The following is a 12391-nucleotide window of genomic DNA, read 5'->3' on the forward strand; positions in this document are numbered from 1 at the left end:
TGGACTGGCCTTAAAAGAGGGCAGGGGCAGTTGCTCCCTCTGGGTTTGCTTGTGCACAAACAGCACATGATCGAAGGACCTGTTTAATGTTGGTGGTTAAGCTAATTCCATCAAAGATGTTGTTAACCATTTGTCCCAGGGCCTTTCTTACCCAAATGGGTAGCCTAGTGTAAACCTTGTATGACCTTCCATTGGTTATTTGTGGGTATAAAGATTTTTCTCTCATTATTAAGAAGCCAGTCCTTTGCATTTTTTGCATATCCTCCTTCCTGGGCTCTGTAGTTTCTTAGTCTGAATAGATTGGAGCTATGGACTTTATTGGGGTGAAGACTGGTATAAGACTTAAGATTTGTTTATTTTGTGCTGCCTGCTGGCTGCACGGTCTGCCAGATTGTTGCCTTTAGATTCTAAGGTCATATCCTTTTGACGTCCTTTGAGGTGAATCACAGCTACCTCCTTCGATGGGAGTACAGCCTCAAGAAGGGTCATAATTTTCAGGTCCATATTTGTTGGGGAGTTATGGCTTGATAATACGTCCCATTCTTTCCAAATGCTCCCTGGGTCTGTAGGACTAGGAAGGTATATTTAGAGTTAGTATAGATATTAATTTTCAGGCCCTTTGCCAATTGTAAAGCACGAGTGAGCACTATTAATTCTGCTTTGTGGGCAGACATATTTGGCCAGGGGGGCTTTGGCCTCAACAGTCTGAGTTAGAGTGACTGATAGCGTACCCAGCTTTTCTTAGCCCCTTTTCCGTAAAACCACTGCCATCAGTAAATCACTGTCATCTACATTTTCAGTAGGGGAATCTTTTAAATCTGGTCTGCTAGAATAAACAAGATCAGTAATCTTTAAGCAATCATGTTCTAACATGAAAGTATGATGGTCAAGCCCAGGCATAAGGGTAGCTGGGTTTAAAGTTTGACAAGTTTTAAGTATTATTTCAGGTGTATCTAAAGCATAGCCTGGTATTTAATAAGTCAGCCTTTCATCATCTATTGGTGGCTTTTGGTCTCTAAGACACTCTGGATCTGATGTGGAGTCATCACTGTCATAGACTGTCCGATAGTAAGTTTGAGGGTTCTTCTACCAGGATGGCTGTTGTATGTTTGGCTAAAGCCTCTATTTGCAATTTTACATCAATAGAAGTAGTTCCTAGGACAAATATGGCTAAAGGACAAAACCACCAAGAAGCCCTCTTTGTTTGGGGTCTAGCCTTAACAATATCCTAATTATAAGAATCACTGGCAAGTAGGAGGAGACTTGTCTCAGGACATAAGAGCATCCCCAACAGCATCATCGAATCCAATCATAAGGAAAGTGGGGTCCTCCATTATCTTCACAAACCCGTAGTTAACCCCATGGAGTGGGGTAAGCTCTGACTTTTAGGGAATGATATTATCATCCCAGCCACACAGAACTGGTCAAGGTGCTAGTTGAAACATACAATTGTTGGAGAATTAATCCCATCTTCCAGCTGTTCAAATAATCATATGCCCATGGGGTCCTGTTATTATCCCCACAGAATAACAAGCATGAAGATAGTCTATACATGAAATGTTGTGGTAATTTCTCTGAAGTTTACCTCAAGTTGTCTAGCTTAGGCAAACAATAGTCAAATAGAACTAGAATTTAACATTCACAGAGATGCGTTATTGAGATATTATTTTTCTTTCTCTAATCACTTTCAATTCTGGAGATAGCCAAATCAAGACTGATTCATTTAAAAAACAAGTCCAATTTTAACAAACGTGGACTAATTATTTACATAAGCTCAGCAAAAATAGCAATTTGCCATATAGATCTTTTTTTTTTTTTAAGATTTTATTTATTTATTCATGAGAAAGAGAGAGAGGCAGAGACACAGGCAGAGGGAGAAGCAGGCTCCACACAGGGAGCCTGACGTGGGACTCGATCTCGGGCCCCCAGGATCACACCCTGGACTGAAGTCGGTGCTAAACTGCTGAGCCACCTGGGCTGCCCCATATAGATCTTTCAAAATAAGTTTTGCTGGAACTTTTCATACATAGGCAGAGGGAGAAGCAGGCTCCATGCACCGGGGGCCCGATGTGGGATTCGATCCCGGGTCTCCAGGATCACGCCCTGGGCCAAAGGCAGGCGCTAAGCCGCTGCGCCACCCAGGGATCCCCTGCTGGAACTTTTCATAGGGAATCTAGATTGAACTTCTAGTAGCTTCTCAAGGCCAGAAGCCAAGTCAAATAGTTGCCATCAAACATGCCTGCAATACCTGTAGATTTGGGTGAATTCCTCTTCTTGAGGTCCCCAAAGTATCCTGAGGTTCCTGCACCTGCCAGGAAGTGACATTCTTTACTCACTTGGTAAGGCTGCTGGGAACTCTATAAGCAAGGTATCAGGCCAACATTTCCACGGGACTTTATGGCTCCATGTTTCATAAAGTCAACCTCAATTCCTTGAAGCTGTCTGGTCATATCTTAGTCTGTGCATGTCTCTCTCAACTATGACGTCCCAGTCAAAGCCTTGGTAATAATCAATGTTTTCTTTTTCTTTTTCTTTTTCTTTTTTTATTTATTTATGATAGTCACAGAGAGAGAGAGAGAGGCAGAGACATAGGCAGAGGGAGAAGCAGGCTCCATGCACCGGGAGCCCGATGTGGGACTCCATCCCGGGTCTCCAGGATCGCGCCCTGGGCCAAAGGCAGGCGCCAAACCGCTGTGCCACCCAGGGATCCCCAATAATCAATGTTTTCAATGGTGTCCTGTTACAAGGAGAACAGATTCTTATTGAATTTATGCAAATGACCATGACTGCCCTGAAAGAAAGAATACTTAGACTTTTTGAATTTCATAGGGTTCAGAGAGAGAGAAAAGTTAGATGGTTCAGTTTGTTCACAAAGGGATATTTTATTATATTTTTCTAAGTCATAGATATCTTAAGAGAAAGTTTCCTTAATCTGGGAGAACATTAGAGAACCAGCGATATTTTAAACAATAGTTACAAAAACTATAATCATATTTCTTTTTTTAAGATTTTATTTGTTTATTCATGAGAGACACAGAGAGAGAGAGGCATAGACATAGGCAGAGGGAGAAGCAGGCTCCCCCTAGGAGCCCGATGTGGGACTCGATCCCAAATGGGGGATCACACCCTGAGCCAAAGGCAGGCGCTCACCCGCTGAGCCACCCAGGCACCCCTATAATTATATTCCTTAACTCTTTTAGTCCCATGTTAATAATCCTAATTTAGTTTGAATGTGGCTTTTTAGTTCTGGATATTCTTACCCATTTCAGTTTTAGGATCTTAAAGATACCGAATACTTGTATTTGTCCTAAATGTCCTTTTCATGAATGTCCTTGAAGATGAAGCATTTTTTTTCAAAGATTTTTAAAATCTATTTATCTATTAATCTATTTATTTAATCTATTTATTTTTTTATCTATTTATCCATGGGAGACACACGGAGAGAGGCAGAGACACAGGCAGAGGGAGAAGGGAAACATGTTTTATAAAAGCATCAGAACACTTCTAAGTGACCAAAACTCAGAAATGGACATGTTTATGATCTGATATGACAATTCATTATGATGCAATTGACAAGCAAATACAGTTATTTCTACGACACAGAACACTTCAATAATCGGAATATTGAGTGATGATCTTATACCAGAATGTAACATACCGAATAAACAATCCTAATTAGTCAGACTTCATTTATAGTTTAAATCTTGGAGAAGTTTGGAAAACCTTAGAAGGTTTTAAAGCACATGCCTAAATAGGGTTATAGATCATCAAAGACCTGACAATGATGAGGTCAAAAACCTAGAAACTGGTTTTTCTGGGCATGTAGAAAACAACTTTGTTTACGTTTTCTTATCAAGAGCAGACTAACAATCCAAGAAAATGTGTCTTTTTAACAGAGAGAATGCAGAATTTCAATCTTATACCAGTGTATTTTTTTTTAAGATTTTATTTATTTATTTATTTATTTATTTATTTATTTATTTATTTATTTCAAAGAGAGAGTGAGGGGCAGGGGAGGGATAAAGAGAAGGAAAAGAATCACAAGCAGACTCCATCCCAAATGCAGAACCTGACAGGGAGTTCAATCCCACTACCCTGAGATGATGACCTGAGCTGAAAACCAAGAGCTGGATGCTTAACCCACTTAGCCACTTAGGCGCTCCATCAGTGTATTTTAAAAATCTATTCATTTCAACCTTTGTCTGTCCTGACCACACTTAAAATTCCTTTCCAAAGATGTCCCTTCAGAAAACCTTCTACAACTTTCCTTTGCATTCAGATTTCGTCCCAAGTAATTGGTCTCCAACCAGTCTTATTTAGGCCAAAATTACTTTCTTAAACCTTCAACAAAAATGTATTCCTAATTTCTTAGATCTTTTGCATACATAGAGTTGCTTCCCTTCTTTCTTTCTTTCTTTCTTTCTTTCTTTCTTTCTTTCTTTCTTTCTTTCTTTCTTTCTTTCTCTCTCTCTCTTTCTTTCTTTCTTTTTTTAATTTTTAACTAACATTTTTTAAAAGAGTGGGGGTAGGGAGGGGCAGAGGGAGAAGCAGACCCCCACTGAGCAGAGACCCCAAGACAGAGCTCAGTCTCAGGACCCTGAGATCATGACTCAGCCTAACCGACTGAGCCACCCAGGGGCCCCTGTTGCTTCCCTTATTTCCATCAGTCCTAAAACCAAGTAGTAATGAGTTGTGAATTATTACACCAGAATTCTTTAGGTGGCAAATTTATAGATACATTTAAGCACAAAGTAGTTTTTCACAGCAGACCCAAATATCCTTAGTTTCTCTGCAAAAGGAGTCCAAAGCAGATACACTGTATGTTTAGTAATCAATGCTTTAGCACTTTATCCTATTTGGAAAAGACTTAGATGTCCAATGAATTTAATCTCAATTCAACAACCAAGAAAAACTTTAAAACTTCAAGTTACCAACAATTGTGAAAGCTATCTTAACAATTACCCAAGAAAACTTTAAAAAAGACAAAATTAGCTATCATTTTAAGTCATCTTTTTGCTAAGATACTGCAACATGATAACCTGAGGTAACACGAGCTTATTTGACGTTTAGTAAACTTTGGTAGAATAAAAGTTTTATATTTAATGCAGATAACGCTAAAAATGTGTCATTTTAAACCAACAAACTTAAATTACTTTAAATACTAAATTATGTTCCACTTAAAAGTCAACCACTTTTAAGTCCACTTAAAAGTCCACTTAAAAGTCAACCTGGGTCCTGGGTCCACTTAAAAGTCAACCAATTTGTTCTCCATTGTCAATTTTTACCTGGGGCACTGGTGGGGAAATCTGAAGAGGGTGGTGTTAAGTCTGAGGGGGTGCTCTTCACTCCTTGACAGGGTAGGAGGAGGAGCCAACAGTGCCAGAGGCACCCGGGATGGTATTAGGAACCAGTTATGCAGGTTGCACCCAAGGTGCTGTAGAAACAAGAGGGGGAGGGGAGGCAGAAGAGGCCAGGTGCTGCCAGAAGGCAAAGAAAGAGGGTTCCTGGATTTAAACCTCATCAACTGACAGATAAGCAGATGTCATGTTTTGTTTTTTTGTTTTTTTTTTTTTTTTTCCGACCAAAGTGGAAACACGCAGTCTGTGTTGGACCAGAGAAGACAGGGAACTTCCCCAAAGCAAAGGGAGTTTTGGCAGCTCCTTGGGACTATTCCTTAAAGTCCCCATCCCGAGGTAGACTAAGGAGACTAACGAACCACAATTGGCTCCAGTTATAGCTTTTAGCCCAGGAAATGAATGAAGGAGAAGCACCCACATCTATTAGGAGGAGGAACAGGAGAGAGGGTCAGTGTCCCCTCCATCAAGGATGGCCTATTTCCTCCAGCAACCTGGGTTCTATCAGGAGGAGGCCTATTTAATTATCATTCAAATTATCAGGAGAGAGTTTACTGGCTGAGTTAGTGACCCAACATGTTCTGGAAGAGGCCATTAGGTGCAGGTCCTGATTTAGAGCCATGAAGTCCTGGACCGAGGATACCTCTGTCCATTTGCCCTGTTTCCTGCACAAGAGATTGATAGATCTGAGTGAGGCCATGCAGTGTTACAGGAGATTGGTCCCTTCCTAAATTTTGCAATCTGAATTGCTTCCAGTGGGTTAAAAGGCATTCTGAGGCAGAGTCCTTGGGAACTGAAGAAGGGAGAAGGTCCATTATCAAGAAAATCCACCCCCCCCCCCCACTCCTGGGTGGCATTCCACGTAGGCTATGTCAGAGGTTCCTGGTATCAAAGCGACCTAAGGCGTCCCTTGAATGAAATCGCTATGATTGCTGCCTTGCCACTCACTAAAGGCCCTGTAGGAGGGATGCTAGCATCCCCTCCTTGCCCATCACACTCTATGCTGCAAAATGGGTGCCAGTGTATGGATGAAGATACTATGCCTTGCCTTGCTGTGAAGAACCTGCTGCTTTTTAATCCATGGAAAGTATTAGAAAAGCTTACAAGGTGAAATTACCCCAATTTGTAAGGTAAGTAGTTAGTAGAGGACATTGATGGAAAACAGTAAAGATAAGAAATCCATCACAGTCTAAGTGACATTCTAATACATGTAGACGTTTACAGTCAGCTTCCCTAGGAAATGGCTCCTGGTTGGGTTTTAATTCAATCAGGAACGGCCGCTCTGAGTGGAGATCTTGAGGTCAGAAGTGATGAGACCAGAGATGTGGAGGGAATCACATTAGACCAATGAGGAGGGAACTTCACATGAAAGTCTTAAAGCTTGGCAGCCATCCTGGTGACTCAGGTGGCTGTCCTGTGCCCAAGACAGACAGCTTTGTATAAGGACAGGAAGAAAGAGAGGGCATCAAGTTTCTGATCTTGTTACCATTCCATCCATAATACTAACTTCCAGAGAAAAGACAAGCTTTCTCCTCCCCGTAGAGTAGCCATGGACTAGAGGGTTGCAGCATGAACAGCTGACATTGAAAGTGTTTCAATAAGACCATACTCCTTAAAAAGCCCTTGAAATGAAAGTAAAGGAAGGGAAAAGAAAGTACTCACCGAATTTGCACCAAAGCTTGGAGTTCAGATGAGAAGACTCAAGCCACGTGACCGGGCACCAAAATGATGTGAAAATGTTGGAGTTCAGAGCAAATGGTCAAGAAATAATTCTTGAATAATGTCTTAATAATGTCATAATAATGTCTTCAGTGCAAAATTGTAGTTTTATTAAAGCACAGGGACAGGACCCGTGGGCAGAGAGAGCTGCCCTGGGGTCATGAGAAGTAGCCAATTATATACTTTTAAGTTGGGAGGGAGTTAGGGACAGCACAAACCTCCAAGGTATTTTGGAAACAAGATTTCCAGGACCCTGAGGGGGCTATTTTCAGGAAAAGTTCATTTATCACTCTTTAGTAAAAACTCAGTCTTGAGACCCTTCAGATGTCTATCAGTGGGCCTTATGCTTGGAGGATGATTGCTAACATCTATCTTGGGGGGTAGAGGTAAAGGAAGTTTCCAAGCTTCCAGACTATAAAGGAATTTCTCTATGTTTAAAGTAGACTCAAGGTCCTGAGGGGGTGGCCTAAGACTGCCTTTTGCCTTAATGAGTGTCCACATTGAGGCAGCTGAGCTCCCAGAGGAAGGTCACTCTGCCTGTTTCAGGGACTTGTCAGTGGGCTGTAAGCAGTAAGGAAATGTAATTTTTTCTTTTACCTTTGTTTTTTGTTTTTTGTTTTTTACATCATTTTGGAGCCACAGTAATACTTAGGAGGGCTGTGCCACAGGGTTAGGGACTAAGTGCTGTTTTACTATGTACTTCATTGCACGGAAGTTGGTGGGCAGCCTAATGTCAATGTAACCCATTCCATGACAGAAGACACAAAGGACACAGACCAAGAAAAAGACTGTATCTGGAAAGAAATGGATCACTAACCAAAGAGTAGTCTAGCAAATTTAACCAGAGTCACTAGTCCCAAGGAACCAGTCCCGCAAATATTTTCTCTTACTCATCTAAACTTAGAAAGAGGGAAAAAGGACTCTCACCACTCACTCCATTGGACTCTGCACATAGAGATCCTGGGAGGCTGACATGGTAAGAAATCTTACCTTCTGCCAGCTGTATGTCAGATGTCCCAGGATTTCTGAGCAGCAGCAGTGTCTGGGGTGAGCAGTGTCCCGTGAGTTAAAGTATCCTTCTGACTACGTCAACTGCTGGGGAGGGGAAATTACCTCTGCCTTTCAAGGTCCTTCTGCTGGACTAAGAATCAAATTGAGATGAGACGGATTAATAGGAGAAAATCAAATTTACTTTCAGACGTACAGTGAATCCACACAGACATGAAATTCCAAAGACAGTGAGGCAACATGCGGTTTACAAGAGCTAAGGAGAGGGGTAGGTCTGAAGATACAAAGGGTGGGCAGTGTAGCATTAGCAGGAGGGTGAAAGGAGATGTTTGGAAAACAAAGATTGCCGTTATGCAGATAGGTGTCTTAGGTAAAGAGGAATCTCCTCTACAGCTTTCTTCCTGGTACAAGCAGGCAGTTGGTGATGGGGGGTGGGGGGGCCGGTGCAGATAAAGGCCTTCTCTGAATCTGCTTGGTTTGGATTGTTTTTCACTCAAAATAATGTTCTCGTCAAAGTGGCCCATCTTAGGATGGCTTGCCCTTGGCCTCCCAAGGGTGTAAAGAAGCAAATAGGCTGGTCTATGTCGGGGACGGGCAAGTAGGCGAGGCTTCAGAGGCAAGGGTAACCTTGATCCCATATTGAAACAAGAGCAGGAATATTCCAGGCAAATGAGGAAGGATAAGAGTGAGCACTGAGCTGGGTTCCAGGAGTGTGTGCGGGAGAGGGGAGGGCTGGTTTGTAGAACATTCCATGCCGCGGAAGCTGTGTGAGAAAATAGAAGGAGGTGTGAAAGAGAATGGCATGTTTGCGAAACTGCTAACAATTCCATATGGCAGGATCACTGAATTTAAGGGGTGGGGTTACACGGTTAGAAATCTGCCCAGAGAAATGAACAAGGGGTGGTGGAAAGGGAGGTGGGGGTGGGGGGTGACTGGGTGACGGGCACTGAGGGGGGCACTTGATGGGATGAGCACTGGGTGTTATGCTATGTGTTGGCAAATTGAACTCCAATAAATTTTTTTTAATTTAAAAAATTAAAAAGTAAATTAACAAAAAAAAAAAAAAAAAAAAGAAATCTGCCCAGAGAAGTAAGCGGAATCACATCTTACAGGGCCTTAAATACCTACTGCTGGAATTTGTAGTTGTGGCCATTCACTCCCAGACTTGGAAACTTTGCACCCTGGGATCCCTATCCCTAGTCTAGAACTCTAGCTGTTTACTGGCCTTTTATATTCCCTCATTGCCCTGTATCAAAAATTCTGGGTCGTCCCCCGCCCCCCACCACTCCTCAGGCTCATCAATCCAGCCTTGCCCCCACCATCAACACTTCTCTCCTTCTGTACCCTATGCCTGAGCCTCTGGAGGCTTCTGGCCTCCTGCAGCCATACCCAACAATGTTACTGGGCTCCTCTAACCCTGCTAGATTTTTCTACCTTGACTTTTATGGTGGAATCTGTTTATATTACCTGACTTCTCAGTAGCCTCTCTTTCCTGCCCCAGAGCATCTTCTTCCCTTGGATTCCACCCATTTATATTCTCTGGGCTTTCTTCCTACTTTTCTGACTCCTTCTTGTCAGTGTTCTTTACGGACTTCCCTTCCCTTTGGATCCCTTGAGTTGGCCTTGATTCTGTTCTCACTCTTTTCTTCTCCCTCTTCTCCAGGGGAATTCCCTCACTCCAGTGACTCCAATTACTATCTTCGTGTTGATGAAACTTAAAAATTTCTATCTCCTGTGCAGCATTGTCTCCTAAGCATCAGGTGGCGTAGCCAACTGCTTATTCAACCTCGCCTTTTTAATGTCTCCTAAACACCTCAAACTCAACATGCTGAAACTGACCTGATTTTTTTTTAAACAGCCTTTTTGAAATATAATTTATATACCAGAAAAGTATCTTGTGTAAGCGTACAATTCAATTTTTAATAAATTTATAAAGTTGGGAAACCATTACTACAATAGAATTTTAGGATATTTCCATCACCCCAAAAAGATCCTTCTTACCCATTTACAATTACTCCCTGTTCCCATCTCCAGCTCCAGGGAGCCAATAATTTACTCTCTGTGTTGCATATTAGTGTAATCACATGAAATAAGATATTTTGTGTCTGACTTCTTTGACTTTAGCATAATATTTTTTAGCTTCACCCATATCGTAGTGTGTCTCAATACTCTGTTCCTTTTCATCGCCAAATCGTATTTTATTGTATGGATATACTACATTTTGTTTATCCATTCACCAATACAGACATTTGGAATTTCCACTTTTTGGCTGTTATGAACATTGTTGCTGTAAATATTGGTGTGGAAGTCTTTGTCTAGACAGCTTGGGTATATACCCAGGAGTTCATTCCTGGGTCATTTGGGACATTTATGTTTAACTTTTTAAGAAACTGCTAGACTGTTCTTCAATGACTTTGCTATTTTTATTCATCATCTCCTAGGGAATTTCTATTTCAATTAATGGCTACACCATTAGTTAATGAATACTCCAGAACCTTGGAGCTCCTTCTTTATTCCTCCTTCTCCATATCTCCAAATTCCATTACTCATCAAGTCTAGTCAATTCTACCTCTCAAGTACCTCTAGACACATCTTCACCTTCACAGTGACCGTCCTAACTCAGCCACTGTTATTTTCCGCTTTAGGAATCTCATTCTTCTGCCTGTCTCACCTTCTCTAATCCATTCATTGAAAAAAGAAAAAAGAAAAGTTTTGAAATATTTGATGTGCACAAAAAACATATGAACCATAAATAATTTATAAAGCACAGTAATAGAGTGAAAGCCTTATGGGCCTACCATCCAACTTAACCATTGCTAACATTTGACCATTGCCAACACTGTGGATGTGCTTTCTGGGCTCTACTCTATCCAATTCTTCTTCAGTGGCTTCCTATTGTTCTTAGGATAAAGACCAAACTCATTGTTTTAGCTTTGTAAGTTCTTCATAGGATTTGAAATCATTTCCTAAGGATCATTTATTTACCTACTCCCTTTTCCTTCAGGTTCTACCCCCCAAAATCATCCTCCCTGCCCTCCTTGGACCAGGTAGGGTGCTCCCCAAATGCTGGGCATTTCTCTTATCATAGCTCCCATCACTTGGTATTCACAGTTGCTCATTTGCCTGTTTTTCCCAACACGTAGCTCTAGGACAGCAGAAGCCTGGTCTGTCTTGCCAGTGTATCTCCAGTTTAGCATGGTGCTTGGCACACAGTAGGTTCGCAGAAAGCATTTTTTGCATATTTAAAGGAAAGTGATTTCCACACATCTAGATAAAGGTATCTGGCAGGTATTTGGAGCTCAAGAGAAAAGTCTAGACTAGAGATACAGATTTGGGAAAATTAAATCTTGTAAGTTAAAATTTGAAACTGTAGGTGTAAATGACACCATCAGGGGCAGGATGAAGGGTACAAGTTGGGGGGTGGGGAGGATAGTACACTACCATATATGGGTTAAGCAGAAGAGGAGAGCCAGGGAAGGAGAGCGAGAAGAAGCAAGAAGCAGAATGACCTGAGAGAACAGGGAAGGGAGGGTGGGAGGTGGGGGTGGCATGGAGGTTCTCAATGAGATGGGAAAGATCACAGCTTTGAAGCTTTGGGAGGTCAAGGAGGACGATAAGTGACAAGAATACATTGGGTCTTGCATACAGGAATCCCTGGAGACTGCGTCAGAGGCTTCTGAGGAGCTAAAGCCAGAATGCTATGGGTTGGAGAGAAAAGGGACCTGAAGAAATACAAAGTTTAGTGTGAGCCCGGAGGTACTTTCGAGGCGCTTGAGAAGTATGCAGATCTGAAGGGAGGTTCTGATTATTAGGGTAGCAAGGAGTTAAGCTTTCATTCAAATGTTTTTGAGCATTTCTTCTGTGCCAGACACTGTGTCAGGCTGAGCGTGTGTTTGGCTTGTGGGAAAAATCCAAGAGTCCATGGACAGGTATGGTTTACGAGGCTTTGACAAAGAGGACTCCAGGAGGTCCACTAAGGGTGGATATGGAACCCTTGTCTCAGGCTTCCAAATTCAGTGAGCTCTTCAGCTTAAGGTGCTTCATGCCTTTGATTTTTTGGGAAGCAGACGGATGTGCCATGTCCGTTCATCCATATGTCTTGGGGGAAGGGGAGGAAGAAGGTGGGGGAGAAAGCCTCCTTCCCGGCTCCTTTTCCTAGGGCTTGACCACAATGGGCACTTCTCACTGTCATTTCTACCTCTCCTGCAGCCTCCCTCCTGATCTGTATATATTCACACGTGTAAGGCAAGAAAAGTCCCAGGCCAGGTGAATTTTGCATTTTCTGTCTGACCTGGGGTGGGGTTGGGGGT

At 42.1% G+C, this 12391-nt stretch overlaps 2 protein-coding genes across 11 annotated transcripts in view; one reads left to right on the forward strand and one right to left on the reverse strand.

Moving 5' to 3' along the window:
- The window catches only part of HSD11B1 (hydroxysteroid 11-beta dehydrogenase 1), a 64651-nt gene that overhangs the window by 46404 nt on the left and 5856 nt on the right, over nt 1-12391 (reverse strand). The window contains exon 2 of one of the 5 annotated variants that reach the window (XM_041757852.1): nt 8187-8214. The exons of 1 other annotated variant lie outside the window; for it this stretch is intronic. In XM_041757852.1, coding sequence (XP_041613786.1) covers nt 8187-8214 — 28 coding nt within the window. Of the gene's footprint in view, nt 1-8063; nt 8215-12391 lie in introns of those variants that run through there. 3 more of the 5 variants (XM_041757858.1, XM_041757863.1, XM_041757855.1) reach the window with 3 other exon arrangements.
- The window catches only part of LAMB3 (laminin subunit beta 3), a 131426-nt gene that overhangs the window by 40389 nt on the left and 78646 nt on the right, over nt 1-12391 (forward strand). The window lies entirely within an intron of this gene.

Source organism: Vulpes lagopus, chromosome 1, assembly GCF_018345385.1.
Source record: "Vulpes lagopus strain Blue_001 chromosome 1, ASM1834538v1, whole genome shotgun sequence".
NCBI lineage: Eukaryota > Metazoa > Chordata > Mammalia > Carnivora > Canidae > Vulpes > Vulpes lagopus.